Source organism: Diospyros lotus, chromosome 5 (genome assembly GCF_014633365.1).
Source record: "Diospyros lotus cultivar Yz01 chromosome 5, ASM1463336v1, whole genome shotgun sequence".
In the NCBI taxonomy this organism is placed as follows: domain Eukaryota; kingdom Viridiplantae; phylum Streptophyta; class Magnoliopsida; order Ericales; family Ebenaceae; genus Diospyros; species Diospyros lotus.
Window position 1 is genome coordinate 3785303 of NC_068342.1, and position 17744 is coordinate 3803046.

The 17744-nt window shown below is 36.5% G+C and overlaps 3 protein-coding genes across 5 annotated transcripts; 2 read left to right on the plus strand and 1 right to left on the minus strand.

Annotated features, from left to right (window-relative positions):
- Nucleotides 1-1089: 1089 nt before the first annotated feature.
- Nucleotides 1090-7755, minus strand: LOC127801776 (uncharacterized). 2 transcript variants are annotated; one of them, XM_052337176.1, is made up of 8 exons: nt 7522-7755; nt 6937-7065; nt 4866-4943; nt 4464-4604; nt 3407-3463; nt 1894-1920; nt 1503-1598; nt 1090-1382 (listed from the first exon to the last, which is right to left on the minus strand). In XM_052337176.1, exons 1-8 carry the CDS (start codon nt 7753-7755, stop codon nt 1182-1184), a joined length of 963 nt encoding a protein of 320 aa, XP_052193136.1. In that variant the 3' UTR covers nt 1090-1181. The 2 variants fall into 2 exon arrangements, with proteins under 2 accessions (XP_052193136.1, XP_052193137.1); XM_052337177.1 differs by lacking the exon at nt 1894-1920.
- Nucleotides 7756-7998: 243 nt separating this feature from the next.
- On the plus strand, nt 7999-11140 carry LOC127801778 (uncharacterized). Its single transcript, XM_052337178.1, has 7 exons — nt 7999-8251; nt 8359-8577; nt 8855-8941; nt 9261-9407; nt 10368-10398; nt 10489-10583; nt 10882-11140. Exons 1-7 carry the CDS (start codon nt 8027-8029, stop codon nt 11080-11082), a joined length of 1005 nt encoding a protein of 334 aa, XP_052193138.1. The 5' UTR covers nt 7999-8026; the 3' UTR covers nt 11083-11140.
- Nucleotides 11141-11706: 566 nt separating this feature from the next.
- LOC127801015 (probable protein S-acyltransferase 17) lies at nt 11707-17744 on the plus strand. 2 transcript variants are annotated; one of them, XM_052335776.1, is made up of 10 exons: nt 11707-12049; nt 12155-12248; nt 14187-14281; nt 14381-14548; nt 15100-15202; nt 15295-15347; nt 15589-15680; nt 15783-15835; nt 16636-16761; nt 17307-17744. In XM_052335776.1, the coding sequence occupies exons 1-10, from the start codon at nt 11901-11903 to the stop codon at nt 17589-17591; spliced, it is 1218 nt and encodes a 405-aa protein (XP_052191736.1). In that variant the 5' UTR covers nt 11707-11900; the 3' UTR covers nt 17592-17744. The 2 variants fall into 2 exon arrangements, with proteins under 2 accessions (XP_052191736.1, XP_052191737.1); XM_052335777.1 differs by having other exon boundaries at nt 11708-12049; nt 15100-15172.

The following is a 17744-nucleotide window of genomic DNA, read 5'->3' on the forward strand; positions in this document are numbered from 1 at the left end:
TATAAATTATAAAAAATATTGATTAGTTAAAAATAATATTAATTATAATACGATTTTAAGATTTTTTTTGTTTGCAATACGTAAATAATTAATTATGACTAAACTAAATTACATCATTATGTATAAAAAATCATAATCATATATATATTCTTGTAAATAGAATTAGATCATTCACATAGGCTGCTTTGTTTTGAAGATTGAATGAATACAAAATGCAAGCTCTTCTTCTGTTTGCATTGCATGCAGAGTGCAGACTGAGTTAGAAGCTTCTTGTGCTGCTGCAAAGGTGGTGGTGATGGTTGTGTATCTTTATTAATCTTCTGAAGGCCAAAGTCCCCTCCCCCAACCGTCACAAGCTTCATTGCCTCTCTCTCTCCAGTATTTTATCCATAGCCATATAAATCTATGCTTGGTAGTAGGATTTTCCCATTATCGTCTAATGTCACTAAATAAGGGTTGCTATCTGAGTTAAAGACAAGGAATTGAAGCTAATCCTGTTCCATTGGTTGTCGGGTTGGGAAATGAAAAGCAAATGAACTGATATTTGTTGAGATGCCCTTTTTTTTATAATATATATATATATATTATTTTTTTGGGTTTGATTTTCCATAAAATATGCCGCTAGTGTCCTTGGATACCATACCGTAGCATAGCATTTCCAAATGAATGAAAAAAGTAAACAAAAACTCTGCAGCTAGTGCGGGTCCTAAACTTCCACAGGTCCTAGTAAGTCTTTTCTATTCCCTCTCTTCTTGTTCATCATACCGCACCCCTAATTACCGGTACCCTAGAAGGCACCCCTAGTTTGTTCTCTTGGAAAACTTACTTCATTAATTCTACTTCATTCATGCTTGATCCTAACTGATCACTATGTGTTGCTTGGCATTCATTCATTCATTTCCTTCACATTATTTGGTTATCTATATAATAGTTTATCCAGTAGTTCACTGGCATTGGCATTATTCAGATGCACCTTTTCTGTACGGTCCTGTGCTTGCTTTTTAAAGCTCTCTGTTTCGGCAGTTGCATTAAGGGGAAGGTTGTCAGCTGGTTTTTGCTTTGAGCTGGCAGCAATTAGGAACAAATACGTCGAAAATGCATTTATATAACAATGAGCCGCACAAATGGCGCAAAAATAAGAAGAAAAAGTTGAAACAGCATTGACAAATGAAATGCAATATCTAAATTTCATTGTCATTTAAAGTGTCCTCTATTATGTCAATGCAAGTACCAACTGACCTTCCCAAGGCCATGGCTTCTGCAAGTTTACATCTAGCTTCCTCATGCCTGACTAATATTGAGAGGGTGTTTACTGCAGCCCATTTTACTCTACAATCCGCTTCGCTCTCTGTGAAACCCAGCCATTTAAGTACTCTGTTCAGCTGTTCATAATTAATAAATTAGGCAGTGTCAATACTTGGTATTCCAATCTATGCAGGCACTATAACTCCCCAAAAATACCCCCCCCCCCCAAAAAAAAATTAAAGAAAAATTGCTATTACCTTCTCCACATCGGAATGAAGTCCTTCAGAATATCCAAAGCTTAGATGTTCTGCCGCTAAGCCTCCTAAGAGTACGCATAAAAACCTGTTCAACGCCTGGAAACGAAAACAATGTAAGGTTACACATTTAGTTACATTTATTTGTTCTTAATTTTCTTTTATTTCAACTCTGTGTGGTGTGGATATTAGAGACTTGACCCTCAACTTCCCCCCTTGGACCGCCCATTAATTTGTCCGCTTTCAATCTTCTCTTATATGGTTGATAATGAAGTTTATTGAGGTCTCATGTACAATAAACTTTTATAGCCACTGGAAACCAAGACAATGCTAAATAAATTTAAAAAAAGAAAAACTTTAGCTAATATGATTAGGAAGTGAACAAGATCCTTACATTGGTGGAAATTTTCCCTTTATTTGTCTGCATTGCATAGAAAAGATATGTTAGAGGTTAATAACTTATATTTTAAAAACAGAAAAAGAAAAAGAAAAAAAGCCTGATAAAAGCTAAATCTTGATCTTCCAACTTTTGACAACTGTATCTTGTTCTTCTGTTAGGCTCATAAGAATAAACAAAAGTGAATTCGTTTGAGAATATCATTATCTGTAGACTTGTTTATAGAATATCTTTCCAACTTATTTGACAGTCTAACAAAACAAAGATGAACCAAACAATATTTTGTAAAAAGAATAAACAAGGGTATTTGAGTTCTGAGATAATGACTAGACAAATATTTATAGTAAATTCATAGCTGGAAAACATAACATAATATGACTGATTGACTATTAGATGTCAAATTGCATATAAAGCCATGTCACGTATTTCAGATAAAAACTATCGGATAGCATAAAAAAGTGTTTCCAGACATTATTTGCTTTGAAAGTTAGACATAGTGGTATAGCACATAAGACTGGAACGAAGTTTCAAAGGCATTCAACAGAGATACCAAGTTCAGTCCTATATATTTACTCTTTCTGTCTTCTCCATTATTGCCTGAAACTTAAGGCCTTATAAACATAGTATGAGAAAGATTTTATTTTCTGGCGGGGGCAAACTGAAGCAGCCTATTAGAATGAATTCAAACCATCTAGCACATCAAATTTGATATTGTTTTTATTTATTCATAAGTGTCATGGTATACCAAACAATAGATTCAACTTTTAGAGTATAGAATCATTGGAAGGAAACATCAGAACAATGGAAACATATGACGGCATTCAAAATAAAAAGAACGAGTGATTTAACGATAAATACCCATTTACTTCCTTGATGTACTGATAAATCTTTCATAATCTAACTCAAATTTATATTTATAGTGTCAGTTCTTTTTTTCTTCCCCATCCTTTACAATAGCAAAGGACACTTTTGAAACTCATGAAACTTCAAGTATTTTCATAATGTGCACTTGAATAATGCTTTGCTGACATCAGCCAGCTGCACTATGAACGAATTATTATTTACAAGAAAAAAAAAAGCTTTTATAATCAAGAAGACTAGTTTTTGTACCATGTGGAGTTAAAACTTTTGTTTACATAATGCAACAGCTTTCAATGAAGTATTACCAACATCATTAGCTTCAGTAAACTATTGAGATATTAGGCAGATAAGATGAGAAATTAACAAATTTTAAGTAAAATCTGAAGACTAATTGCATTTGATGGAGCTTGCATGGATTTAGATCATGAAACCTCAGCAACCTGTATAATGCCACGAAAAGGAAAAAGAGGTTCGTTCATAACATGTATTTCAAATTTCAGTGTGTCCGACTTTCACGTATTCTTCCTATGTGCTCCCATATATATTTCAAAGCAAAAGTGCAACACAACAGGAAAGAGATGGTAATTATGACACCCTATCATGAAACCTCAATTATTACTTTGAACAAGAAAGAGACAGTAAGCCTCACCCTATTGCACAGTTTTCCACTTGAGAAGTTCCTGCGTAATATATTTGCACCATCAACCTGCAAGTATTCAAATTATTGAATTAACATATTCAGAATTAAGCACCACAAGAACGCATGGTAAACATGATTTTGGGGTTCTACGGCACCCTTTCTATCCTCCACAGATCAATACTAGAACAAGATTGAAAGGACCAATGAATGCAAATGGAATATCAATCAATAGAAGCACAATTGATTATGACAAAAGACCATATCTTCTGCACTAACCCCAGGAAACCCGTTTTATCCAAAACTGACCTTCAACAACAAAGCCTAACACTAAGGATCTGGTTTACTTGTGTTTTCAAGATGTGCAGTGGAATATGACTTGCATCTCAGACAATCATCATTCAGTGAGCTCACAACAAAATAAGTACGTTCAACTTCTTTTCCTGGAGTAGCAGTAGTGTTCAACTTCTTGGTGCAAGGAGAAGGAGAGTGAAGCCATCAGATTTTCTTTAATAAATTTTCTAATTAATAAGGTCGAGTATAATTTCAGCAATAGAGTTTGATAACTGGTCATTGGTTATACAAATTTAATTATGGGAGTGTTCTGAAAATTTTAAGAAAATAGTTTTATGTTTCCTATAGATCATAGTTACGGTTATCAATGGTTTAAAAATTTATGACCTCAAATACTACTTGAAGTATTTTAAAGGGTTCGTTATGTTTCATTTATCTTGTATTTTTAAAGTTGTTAAGGGTTGAACAATGGTGATTTGATTAGATATTTTTGGAGTTAATATCATCAGTTTGAGAGGTAAATGATCATTTACCATTAAGATGATCTAGATAACTCAAAAAAGAAAAATCAATGGAATTTATTGTATTCTATGTTCATAAAATACATAGACATATTAGCATTTTCATTTTATTGGAATTTCTTTGAAGTCAACAAAGCAATATAGGGAACTGGTACAGAAGAAAACAACAGATTTATTTGGAGAAATGTAAGTCATCTAGTGATCATGATTTTGGGAAGGAGTTAAAATAAATTAATGAGAAAGTACACACTTACCTCTCTGAGAAATTCAAATCCCAGAAATTCTACCTTTCCTGCTGGATAGTTACCTTTCCTTGCGGCTTCCACGTTAGACACTTTGTACCATTTTGGTAGAACGCCAAGCAAGTAGCCAACTAGAAAATGACCAGCTTCATGCTGCAAAAGTTTTTCTTTGATGCAATGTAACATGAAAAGATGTTTAAGGAAGAATGAGGAAATGGAAAAACTAGAAATGGGTAGCATTTGTGACTAAAGAGACCTGAAAAAATGTCATCGACTAGCAATAAAAAGTAATCCCTTTAGACAGACATCTTTTCACAGACAGATTCATAACTAGAAATTGGTAGTGTAATTTATACCTGTGCCTTGTTCTATTGAAAACTTGTAGTGGCAAAGGAAAGGGAAAATGACTCTTACTTGCACACACATTACATGATCTTCACAGACAGATTCATAGCTTCCTTTAATCAGATTCTCCAGATCTAATATGGAATTCTAGAAAGGAAAAAGAAAACTTTATCTAATGAACAAATCATAAGATGTAGCCAAAATGAAAATGAATATGAATTCAAGATATCGATGCATGAGGATCATCAACGAATAATCTCAATATCCGAAGAGACTGGAACCTGGGAAAAAAAATCACAAATGTAATGAGTTGTATCCATAACAGTTAGGGTATTACAGGGACATATACCCTTTACAATGGCACCAGCTGCGATAAATAACTCGATTGTATCAGCAGTTATGTCTAAATCAACAATCCGTCATTGACATGAAAGTTCTGAAGTATTTAACTACTGAATGATTCTCCATAAAGTGCAGTCAGAAAATCATGAAAGATGTGCAACTTCCAGTGCCATTTAAGAGAATATGACAATATAGCTGAGCTACATTTGTACAAACATTACAAATCTATAGTCTCAATGTCTTTTAAACTTCTTAATGCCTCAATCATCACAATTGTAAGCGCAGGCTTTGTTATTTAATTAAATGGCCCCACCACATACAAAAGCATGTTATAAACTTGACCGCACAAAAATGTTTATACATACAGAACAGGAGTACAAAAAATCTCCTTGACTCACTAATCCATGCTTCTTCTGGGAACTAAGATTTGACCAAGCTTTTTCCTCCATGTTCTTCTATCAACTTTTTTGGGTGTCTAGTGATACCTTCAGGGGAAGTATAATTAGTCCCTATTCTTCCTTCCCTTTACAAAGTTGTGATGAATCATGTACATCCAAAATGACTTCTCTTTTATCTCATTTTTGTGTTTGTGCAGGCATGCCTCCATGTCAACGCGTTTCCACACCTTTGTGCAGGTTGTTCCTTAATATTTATTGTAGAGTAAATCCTAATGTTGGGCTCTTGTCTGACAAAACTGATATTTTAATATTGTAATTTGGCTAATAATGTTCAAGGTCAGGCTTCTAAAATGGTTTCACAAATGGGGCCGCACTATGTAAATAGATATTTTAATGAAAATAATTTTTCCCATCCCTTCATAATGATCATCGTGAATGCATAGATTGTTAGGAACTAAATTAGGCTTTCAATTGGTTCTTGATTTACATCCGCTGAAAGAGTGAAAGAAAGAAACTGACAAGCTTAACAAGAACCAAACAACCACATTTTCTTGGCTCATGAGCAAACCATGGTTACATATTTATGTTAAGTAAACAAGTTTTCAGGTCATATAAGCTTTGTGTTCTATTATTTATCTTTGTTGAGATAATTTCTTTTATATCATTGAATTGGTTATGTCAACCATGCACCAGATTGACATATCACATGACCATGCAAAAGGATCAAATTATGAATCCAACCAGAAAACATACATTATATAATCAATGTTAAGTGATATCTATCTCATTGCTTCTGCTTCCAAAGGCACTTCTTCTCTTTGCACGTTAAGGTGGATTTGGATAGGGACAAAAATGTTGCAACCTTTATAACAACAACAACAATCACAAGCCTTAATCCCACTAGGTGGGGTTGGCTTCATGAATTCTAGAGCTCCAGTAAACATATTGCATGGTTATGCAATTTTCTCTCAATAATTCAAGACAATTGTCAGTGGTAGTCATTATATATATTTGGTTGGATGAGTTTACAATGAGCAACACAGAAAGACTTGGAATATCTAGGAGAATAAATTCTGGAAAATCTTTTGTCACCAACTATTTCATCTCCCCTGTTTTTCTTATTTCATGGATTAAATAATTTACATGGATAAATACAGTACAAAATGCAATAGCTTCATATATTGGGAATTCAAATGATCCTTGCAAAGTTGCCATCATTGACAAGCAAAAAACTGAAACATGCAGCACCATATAAATGCTGCTGCAGGCCAAAATTTCCAGTACACTGTAGGGAACAAGTACTTTCACCAGCAAAGAAACAAGAACAACACAATCTATGATGAATAAAATTCAAGGTCCTTAACTGGAGTATAAGGGTATAATGTGTGGAAATTACATACCTCATTTGATAATTGAAATTCAATACTGCGTTCAATTGAATTCAGCATTGAATCAAGTAGAGATTGAAGAGATGTTATGTCAACTCCAATGGTCTTTAATTCATCCAAGGATGATATTCTTCGAGGAACCTACAGACTGGACTTTTAGCATCTTGGAAACAAATTATCCTGACAATATGATAAAACAAAGTGTTTCAGCATAATAAGTGTTCACAGCAACCAGGGGCCAGAGAGAGAGAGAGACATTATGACGGCTACATATTTCTTTTTGAAGTGCATGCTTCAATGTCTTTTATGGAATCATTTTGGTTCACGATTTCAAATGTCACTTTTGCATCCATTCCCCATGAACAAGAACAATATATCAATCAAAGACTGGCATTCCATACAATTGACAGTTATACATGGAATGAAAAGAAACAGATGCTAAAAGAGGAATAAATCAACAAAGCATATAAAGGAAACACATTGCCTGGTTTCTCAGAAAAGTGAGAAAAAGGAATGAACCCTAGCTAGCAGCGAATAACAGAAACTTCTCTTCATTTTCTAAGCAACCAAACAGGCATTCAGGGAAAAGGAGAAAACCTGTTTGGCAGCACCAAAGCCACGGAGACCACCGGGCTTACCCTGCAACCGTCTCACCAAAGAGAGAGCAATCTTATAGTTTCCCTTTGACAGCACGCGATCCACTCGTCTCAGCGCATTACGGCGCCGTGTGGCCTCCGGCTCCTTGATTCTCGCCCTAACTAGGGCTCCGCCCGCCGGAAATTGGCCGCGGAGGGGAGGCGAGCAGCGCAACGAGCCGGATTGGAGCAACATGCTTATTAGCTTATCCCTCCGGATAGGACTCCGTTTGGTTTGCTCAGAAAACGAGCGAGAAACTTAAAAAGGACAGCCTTCACGCAAACGACGTCGCACAGAGTTTAATCCTCTCGACCACCAGTTGTTGAAGATTGATCGAGCTTCGAAATTCCGCCTAGAAATTATCCAATTCTGTGGTTGAGAATGAAAGCGCGAGGGTTGAAGAACTGTTTCGTTCTGCTTAGCATCCACCGACATTGGAGTTTCTTCTTGTTGGCAAGTTTTCCGAATGGGCATCGTGGTTTATTACGCCGGCGTGTGGCCACGGCAGCAATGGAGATCGCCCAGTTTCCAGATCGCTAGTTTGTCCGACCAAACCGGGCTGCGATGGCAGGCGCTGGAACAAGTCGATAAGGCGCTGAACAAAGGCGACGAGATGGCGGCGCTGTCTCTCGTTAAGGATTTGCAGGGCAAGCAGCCCGCCGGACTCCGCTGCTTCGGTGCCGCTAGGCAGGTTCATTGCCTCCGCTTGATGCATTGCAAGTATGGTTTAAACATGATGGCATTGGTGATGATATAATTGCGGTCTCTCTGTGTTAAATGTGTGGTTTTGCTGCACAGGTACCCCAGAGGCTCTACTCTTTGGATGAACTGAAACTGAATGGGATTGAAACTTCATCGCTTCTTTCGCCAGTAGATGCAACTCTCGGTGCAATAGAAAGAAACCTACAGCTTGCGGCTCTTGCCGGCGGCATTTCAGCTTGGAATGTGTTTGGGTTTAGTCCCCAACAAATTCTGTTCTTCTCTTTGGGGTTGTTGTTCTTCTGGTCGCTGGACTTGGTAATTCCACGCACACAGATACATGGGATATAAAAGTAGATCTAATTTCAAGTTTAAGAACTGAAGTAGGGTATTTGTGAGTGTGTGTGTGTGTGTGTGTGTGATGATACCAAGTCTATCAATCTATCAAATCTACAAGTTTAAGAACATTTTCTATTCGTAAATTGCTCTTTTATGCTACTATCAGTTTGTTCATTAAACTCTTTCCAAGTTTCATTTGTTCTGTTATTGTTGAGGACATTCAGTATACCATTGATCGCATAATGTCTCTTTATAGGTCTCGTATAATGGTGGAGTTAGTAGCTTGGTTCTTGATACAATTGGGCACACTGTTAGCCAAAACTACCACAATAGGGTTATCCAAGTAAGACGTCTCTCTCTGTTTTGTTGTTGCTTTCAGCATCATGTGATGCATTGTTCCAGAAACGCTATTGAGAAATTATTTTTTATGCATGAACAATGACTTCCAAGCAATATTTTGCTTCAATGATGAAATCTAGAGAGGTATAAGTCAATATGTATGGTTAATCCTTGCTACTTCTATGTCAGTAACTTTTTCTTTAGTAATGATATTTGTAAAATATCTGTATCTTTTTCTTTTCCGTCATCTATGTGATAAATACGGCAACTTGATTAGAATGATCTCTTCTCTCGACTTGTTGATCACGCTGAACTTGATGCAGCATGAAGCTGGACATTTCTTAATTGCCTACTTGCTAGGAATCCTTCCTAAGGGGTATACGCTTTCAAGTTTGGAAGCATTGAAGAAGGAAGGATCTCTCAATGTCCAAGCCGGGACTGCATTTGTGGATTTTGAATTTCTTGAAGAGGTACGTTTTGTGCTCTATTGAAGCATTTCATCTAAATATGTTTCTGACTTTTCTGTCATTCATACCTCGGTTGTTTGTGTTTTTCTTTTCCTCTTTTGTTCTTTTTGTCATTGAAAATGGAATGGTGACTTATCTCTAGTCCTACATTTTAGGTTCCCGACTTCGCTGAACTATACGGCTCTTAGAATCTTGACCTCAGTTTCCTGTTCTCCTTTGCAACTGGATGGAGGTGTAGAATTTATATAGAGGATCCCACTTGGTGCCATTAAGTCTTGTGATTATTATTATTATTGATTTGAAGCTGGAACCATTTGTAAGGTACCTGAAGAAATGGTTTCCACTGGAGCTACTATACTGTTACATAAGTGAACCATTTGCATGGTGATAGCTCACCAATAAGGTAGGTAACTATACATTTGACCAGACACTTTACCCATCGGTTGGTCATGCATCATTGATGAATAGAATCGGAGATTCAAAGATAATTTTAGTCAATATAATGATTTGTGTAGGGGCTAACTCCTTTTTGTTGAGTTATTTTGTGTAACTAATTTTGATTTTAAAATCAAATAACTTGTTGACTTGCATGGAGAACTAGTCATGGAAAGAGAAGATGGAGGCTTAAATTTTCCTTCTACTTGTTGCCACTAACCACTTGCTATTTTTCATTGCCACATATGGGGATCTATGATGCTGAATCTCCTCATTTTCATTTGAACTCTTCCCAACAGTCTGCAGGCTTTGCTAATCACTGCAGTGTGGGTGGGCTTACAGAAACCAATCCCCATTCATTTTTTATCATTGTGCTCATCTAAAAATTTAGTAATTGTGGATATTTCTGAATTCTTAACTTCCATCTTGAAAGATAGAAGCCTAGTTTGGTCCAGTGTGAATATGTCTCTTGCATTACTGGATCTTTGTCCAGGTTCCTTGAATGAGATTGTTTTCCATCACATGCAGGTTAATTCGGGAAAAGTAACCGCCACAGTAAGTTTCTCTCTGTCTCTCTCGACAATACAAACAACTTTTATCATAGATGTCGTGATTTGATAAGATTGTAATTATGGGTTACCCCGATCAGATGTTGACAGGTTTTCGTGCATAGCACTGGCAGGCGTGGCTACTGAGTATCTTCTGTTTGGATGTGCCGAGGGAGGCCTTGCAGATATTGACAAGGTTTAAACCATTAACTTGCTTGTGCTAAGATTAAAAATAAAATAGCCAGTGAATAAATACATAAGAAGGGAGGAAAAGAAACATCCAGCTACAATACACTTCATACTGCCAAATGCCAATGATTCTGATTCTCTCATTCCTTAGACAGTCTTTAGAACAATATTGGGCGTTTCCTTTCACATAGACTGAGAATAGTTTCCTTTGTTTTACCTACGACAGATTCGGTTACCCTTAAGAGTGGTTGTTACTCTACAAAGAATTTACATGGTTGACTGAACTATGTTTGCTGCTGTCACAGTTGGATGTTCTACTGAAAAGTTTGGGCTTCACTCAGAAGAAAGCAGATTCTCAAGTCAGATGGGCTGTGCTTAACACTGTCCTAATTTTGCGTCGCCATGAAGGGGCACGAGCAAAGCTTGCAGAGGCCATGTCTCAAGGAAGATCTGTGGGCTTTTGTCTTGATGTTATAGAAAACACCATAGATGAGGCAGACTTGTAATAATTCCACACAACATTTACTGTGTTCTAATGTTCAATCTTTGCCAATTGTTTCTTCATTGATCTGTCCTGAACTATGATTGTCCCCTGCTCCCTTGCCCCCAATTTTGAAATGGGAAATCTTTAGTCACAATAGATAAATTAGATATCACAAGTCAAGTGAAAGCCCTGGGTATCGCCCTTGGCCTCAAATAACCTAATTTCAAAAAAATAAAAAATCTCAAATACGCGATAAACTAGTGTTGATAATAGAATAAATTTAAAATATTGACAACAAAATATATCAATGAACTAATAAGAATAATAAAGATCATTTTCAATTAACTATAAATTTTAAGTATTATAATCCCTTACACAAAATAATTTACGTTCATAGTTTCCTAAATTTTGGTTATAGATAATATAATTTTTGTAATTATTGAATAACAAAACAATTATAAAATAATATTAGCTAATGCCCTTTTAAATCTACAAGTATTGTGTTATAGATTTTTTGTATGTGTTGAATCATAATGTATGTGGCTATTTATTTTATAGAAATAAATTTGGATTGGATTGAGATTTAAGTATGAAAATGTATTACTCTTTAATTGATAATCTTATTTATCGTTACAAAATTACCAAGGCAGCCGTCTCGCAGTGATCGGAGATGGGTGGGCAATTCAAACCCAAGAAGAAGAAGAAGAAGAAGAAAGAAGAGTATTATTAATTACTTGACCAAGACCTACTACCTATATATCTTTCAGTTTCTGTTACAGACCCCCCCTCTCTCTCTCTCTATCTCTCTCTCTGTTTGTGTATATAGTTGGCTTGTGTGGGATGGCCGTACAGTGGCTTCTGGTGTGTCACGGCCTGGTCACGCTGCTGGTGGTGATCTCATTCCTCTGTGGGCAATGGCCAATATTTCAGGGCACTTTCATCGAACGCATTCACTTCTTCCTCACCTTCGGTGCCTACGATCATTTCCGGTATCTCTCTCTCTCTCTCTCTCTGGAGACATTCTATATATGTGTATATATATGCGGCTTCTTCGATTGATATTATGATGTTGCCTAATTTACCGTCTATTACAGGCGAATTGTTCGGCGAGTGTTCGGCTCTAGAGGCATCGATGCGGTTCTTTCCGTGGAGTACTACTGCTGCGACCGACCTAACCCTATCTTACAGGTTTCCCTACTGGAAAATTGCATCTTTTGCACTTACATATATTTTCTGGTCACCATATGGATCGAGAAATTTGAATTGAATTGGATAACTTGGGGCTGATTATTTTCTGGTCACCATGTTCTTGCATTCTGTTTGTTGGAGGTGTCTCGCATCATGCTTGCTTAATACGGGTGGTTCCGTTAGGAGATCAAAGTTTCTGAGGACGGTAGAATTATTCTATTGTGCTTTAATAGCATCAAAATGCTTCCATTGCTTTGGTATTAAGTTTTAGGATTGCTTTGAAGGGCCATACTAATTTATGAACTGAGATGCTAGGTGAATCAAATAGGCTGTTAGGATCCTTCTTGGATGCCATGGTGGAAATTGCTGGATTTTTTTTGGGCAGTTGGTTCTAAATGACTGACTTTGACAGTATGCTTTGGTACTTTTTTCGCATGATAATAGATGCATTGCTAGTGGGTCTCCTAAAAATAGAACATGTTGTCTTTCTGTTTAATCCCTTTCAAGTTGAATCATGTTTACATTGTTTTTGGTTGCTTTGTCCACAAAAGCTACCTGGGGCTATCCGTGGGGCTTTTGTTTAAGGATGTTATCTTAACATTATTAATGTATGATTCAGGTGTTACTAATGAGTTGTTTATTGAGATGCTTCTCTAAGGAGCCATACGTCCTGGTCACTGGTTGATTTCTTAAAGAATTCTTAATTATGCTTATTTTAATTTAAATTAGGTTAGGCACCTCATATGCGATGCTAATACTAGCTATTTATGGAGAAACACCAATTATTTGAAACATCTAGTCCTAAGCATAATGTTCTACCATTTTTTTGTTGATTCACCTACGAGTTGGTTTTTTTTTTTTTTGCTGTGGATAAGTTGCATAAATATCTTGTTTTTGCCTAAATGATTAGATGATTTATCCATGCATGGTTCAGCCAAATTCAAGAGTCCAGTTGTTAACATGAATTGGTTGTCCCAAATAAGGGGTTGTGAATAAGGTTGAGTCTATGTACAAATGTATATGGGTAGTTACAAAGAAACAAGGGACACATAGCATTCACAATGTAAAAGTCTCATTTTTGGTTTACATCAGACCCTTACATAGAGAATGGTGAAACTAAACATTGGACTACCTGCAAACATGCAGTAACTGGCTGCGAGCCTGTGTCATTAAATGTCTTGTTGACAGTTTTTGAGACCGTTGATCATTTTAACAATCAGTTGACAATTTATGAAAATTGTTGAAATGCAAAACATAGGCTTGGTTCAAGCAATCGACCATTTTTCAATAGGTATACGGCTTCAAAGAAATTATCGAGAGCCATATGCAATCGATCTTACATTTTTTTTTTTTTTAATTTTTAGCCAGATACCAAGAGCATGCATTTTGATTGTTGATTGTGTACTAGAAATGGTTGACAGAATTATGCTGAATACTGAGATACCAAGACCCATCAAATGAACTGTTGACTGTTCTGTGGAACTTATCGCAAGTTTGCCTATGATTTTTAAAAACCCTCAAATGCAAACTGTTGAAAGTTATGTTGAGAGATTGAAAAAATGACTTATTTTTTAAAGGCTTGATGTATTGAGCCATTAAAGCATGTGTCCTTTATCAAAATGGATGTTTGAATTATTTTGAAATGATCGACCCAATCAAAAGGTTTTTCATGTAATATGAATTATTCATGTTAGAGACTCTGAGTTTCTTCACATTTGTTTAATATTGCCCAAAGTAGACCTTCTCATTTGATATCATTTCAAAGTTCCTTAAAATTTTTGGTACATCAACATCAAACTGGGTTCAACAGTTAGATCCATACCTTTTGTTTATTTATGCCTGCAAATCTATAGATAGTGGGCTTTTCTACAAGTTTTCCCTTATCAAAAGAAGAAGTGCGGTATTTAATTATGGATTCTTGTTTTCCTTTTGTGGCAGATTATATATTTGGCAATAGTTGGAGGTACTTATTACCTTGTTGTAAATTCCTCTTTCAGCTATATACCTGGATATTATTTAAGTGAAGTTCACAGGTATCATGCTTACAAATGTGTATACTTGGCCCTCTCCAGCTTTATTAGGTGAATGACTTGACTTTCAAATATCCTTGGACCCTATATGTTTTTTTGCAGGTACACAAGCTCGTTGGCCGTTGGTGTGGGTATTATACTCTTTCTATTGACTAGCTTTTCTGATCCGGGAACTGTCAATGCAGAGAATGTTTCTCAATATCTCTCTGCATATCCCTATGACAACATCATCTTCTCAGAGAAAGAATGTTCAACTTGCAAAATACTGAAGTAAGTTTGTTGTTTTGTTAGTGATTCTCTTAAATAGGCATTTCATTATTTCATTATAAGTAATTATATCAATAAAGGAAACTGCATAGTGGGGGTGAATCCTATGCAATGAAGGAGCAAAATAGGAGTCCTATATGTCTCCCAGCATTAACAACTCATCCAAAGACTATATAAAAGAATATAAAAACAGGAAGAACCATCCTCCCTAAACCACAAAAGTATGGAAATTTGAAGTCCTGGTTAAACAATGAATAAAAAGGCTCTAAACCCGCAAAATCTTTTGCATTCCTTTGGACCAGAATCACCAGATGTTCCAAATTCCAGTAAATGATACCAGATCTATCTCTCTCTGCCAGCGAATGGGGCAATCTGATCCAAGGAGCAAATAAGATCAATGATAAAAACCGGGATCACACACTGAAGACCAGTAATAGAACAAAAAATGCTCCAAGCCCCCCTGGTCCCTAGCAACTGAACAATGCAAGAGAAGGGCTCTTTTGCTTTCATTTTCTTTTGATAAGTATTGAGACAGTTTTTTTTCACTGATATAGGCCTGCTAGGTCCAAGCACTGCAGCATCTGTGATCGGTGTGTTGCTCGGTTTGACCATCATTGCGGATGGATGGTTCGGCTTTACCTTATCTCTTTAACAAAAGTTAGAAGTTAAAACTTCTAGTAGTCTGCATTGGAGTATCAATACTACCTGTTTCCCCTTACAGTTCCGTATTTTATTGCCCATTGCTGCAGAATAATTGCATAGGGGAGAGGAACACTCGATTCTTCATGGCTTTTCTTCTTTGGTGAGTTAAGATACAACCACTGCTTCCAAATATGTTTCCTGCTATCTTGTTAGTGGCTATATTTTTCATATGCTTGTGGTTGAAATACCCTATGTTTGGTTGAAGGTAATGAAAAAAGACGGGTCTCATTCAGAATACATATACTTGTTTTGTTTGATATCCATTATCCAATAAAAGGCCTTTGTCCATTGTTGCATCAACTTCAATCTTTGGTGTTATTGATGATAAAGTGGTTCTGCAGGCATTTCCTTCTTTGTGTATATGGAACAGTAGCCCTTGGGTTGGTTCTTGCTGGGCAAGTGAAAGAATTTAAAGTTATTTATATTCTAACAGGTAAAATTGATTTATGTATGACATCTATTAGTCGGCAGCAAATTGCAGCACGAAATGGTTAATGTGAATCTTTCTGCCTTCTATCTTCCATCTTCTCTGCAGTTTATTACGGGATTGAAAATTCATTCCGCACTTTGGCTCCACATGTTGTTCAGGTGAGAGTACCTTCATATATTTCGCATGTTATCACAATAGCTACATGTTCTGGTTTTGGCATGTGGTTTGAATTATGTAGCAAACTATGTGTCTCTCAATGTAAGATATACATTTGGAATAAATAAATAAAAACAACTAAGACAATGTCATGGCTGTTAGTTTTGTGTGCTAGGAGACCAACCAACTCAGGAGGTACATGTATGTGATGAATGGTCTGATCATTGTACCTGCACATGAACACTGTCTGATACAGCAGAAGTAACCGAATTTGTATAACAATTTCAAATTTATACAAATTGTATGTGGATATGAGGTTAGGCTGTGAGTACGTGACAAATTGACCAAATGAATCAGACTGTACCATTTGGATTTGTAACAACAATGCTATTCACTAGGTGTCAAATGTCAATGTTTGAACCAATTAATCAATGGTTAGACAAACTTATATATATATGATTACTTTATGAATGTTCTGAGGGCAAGCTTTGATAGCAAAAATAAGGTTGCCCCTTTGTGACTGGAAGGTCACAGGTTCAAATTATGGAAACAATCTCTTTGCAAAAAAACAAGGGGAATGCTGCATACGAATACAACTCTCCTCCAAACCTTGCAAACCAGGAGCCTCACATATTGGGGACGCCCTTACTCCCCTCCCAGTGGGATTAAAGGGCTAGGGACTGTTGTTGTTTGTTGTAAACTTTATGAATGCTGTCTTCATATTTGTTGTTTCTTGACCTGCATTCATCATTACATTAATTTCCTGTGGCCTCTTACTGTATGTTTTCCTGGCTTGTAATAGTGGTTGTTGGGATCTTACAACACCCAAATACTTCTTATGGTGTTTCTGGCCATCGTTTCTCTGCTACTAGCTGGTTTCTTTGGGTATCATGCCAATCTGTGTCTCACAAATACCACCACAAATGAGGTCTGTTTACTTACCTTGAATTTGTTTGAATAATATTTTAATCTCTTGGACTTACTAGGTTTAGAGCTAGATATGTAAAGAATCAGTAATGCAAATGTGCCTGCTCTCCCTCAGTTTCTGTTGCCTATTTGCCTTAACACAATTCATTTCTTTGGAACGAAGGCACAATTTGAACAGTGGGTTTCTGCAATTTGTTGTACAATTTGAAGGTGAGCCTTGGTGCAATAATAAGATTGCTCCATTGTGACCTGGAGGTCACAGGTTCAAGTCCAGGATTGGATTGGCTTTTATTTCTGTCAATAAATTACTGCAGTGGATAATATATCCAGACTTTTAGGCTATGTTTTTCACTGAACTCTGGTTACTTGTTATTCTGGTATCCTATGCTGATCTGTTGGAAAGTTGGTGCACCATGTACCAGATTAGGGCATTAGTCAAGAGTCTCAAGACCTAAATGTAAAGAATAAAAGCTTAAATTTCTTAGTATTTTGAAACTGACCAGACCTTCAAGTTTTTATAGTTTTCCTGGTCTTTTGAAATGACAGACTTTCAAGTGGGCAGATTACTTAAGGTGGCACAAGAAGGTACAGGAAGCAAAGAGAAGTTCACAAGAACTCAAAGCAAGTATAAGTGGTCTGAACAACGAGAGGATCCGTCCAGAGAGCAAATGGAAGTCCCTCTGTGGTAGATCTCGCTTGGAAGAAAAGGAGATTGTCAAGGTTAATGCAGTTAATGCATACAATAAAGGGTGGTTGCACAATCTCAATGAAATAGCCTTTCCCCTCTCAGCAAGATCGTCATTTTCCCAGGCTAAATCAAAATCAGGTTAATTGTTGCTGTCGAATGAATTTCACTCGGGATTAGACAGGGTTATTCCTTCTGAACAGTTGCCTGTTGGTGTGATCCTGATTTTATTGGGTCTGCCTACAGCCACAATGGAGGATGATGTGAATCAGTGCTTATTTATTACCACTTTGTTTTCA

Bases quoted from the DNA above. Each gene is read 5' to 3' on its own strand.
- LOC127801015 (XM_052335776.1), top strand. From the start codon at position 11,901: ATGGCCGTACAGTGGCTTCTGGTGTGTCACGGCCTGGTCACGCTGCTG. The intron at 12,050-12,154 runs GTATCTCTCTCT...CGTCTATTACAG, and splicing joins GGTGCCTACGATCATTTCCG to GCGAATTGTTCGGCGAGTGT. The intron at 15,836-16,635 runs GTGAGAGTACCT...GGCTTGTAATAG, and splicing joins TGGCTCCACATGTTGTTCAG to TGGTTGTTGGGATCTTACAA.
- LOC127801778 (XM_052337178.1), top strand. From the start codon at position 8,027: ATGGGCATCGTGGTTTATTACGCCGGCGTGTGGCCACGGCAGCAATGG. The intron at 8,942-9,260 runs GTAAGACGTCTC...AACTTGATGCAG, and splicing joins ACCACAATAGGGTTATCCAA to CATGAAGCTGGACATTTCTT. The intron at 9,408-10,367 runs GTACGTTTTGTG...CATCACATGCAG, and splicing joins ATTTTGAATTTCTTGAAGAG to GTTAATTCGGGAAAAGTAAC.
- LOC127801776 (XM_052337176.1), bottom strand. From the start codon at position 7,755: ATGTTGCTCCAATCCGGCTCGTTGCGCTGCTCGCCTCCCCTCCGCGGC. The intron at 4,605-4,865 runs GTAAGAGTCATT...AAACTTTTGCAG, and splicing joins ATCATGTAATGTGTGTGCAA to CATGAAGCTGGTCATTTTCT. The intron at 1,383-1,502 runs GTAATAGCAATT...AATTATGAACAG, and splicing joins TTCATTCCGATGTGGAGAAG to CTGAACAGAGTACTTAAATG.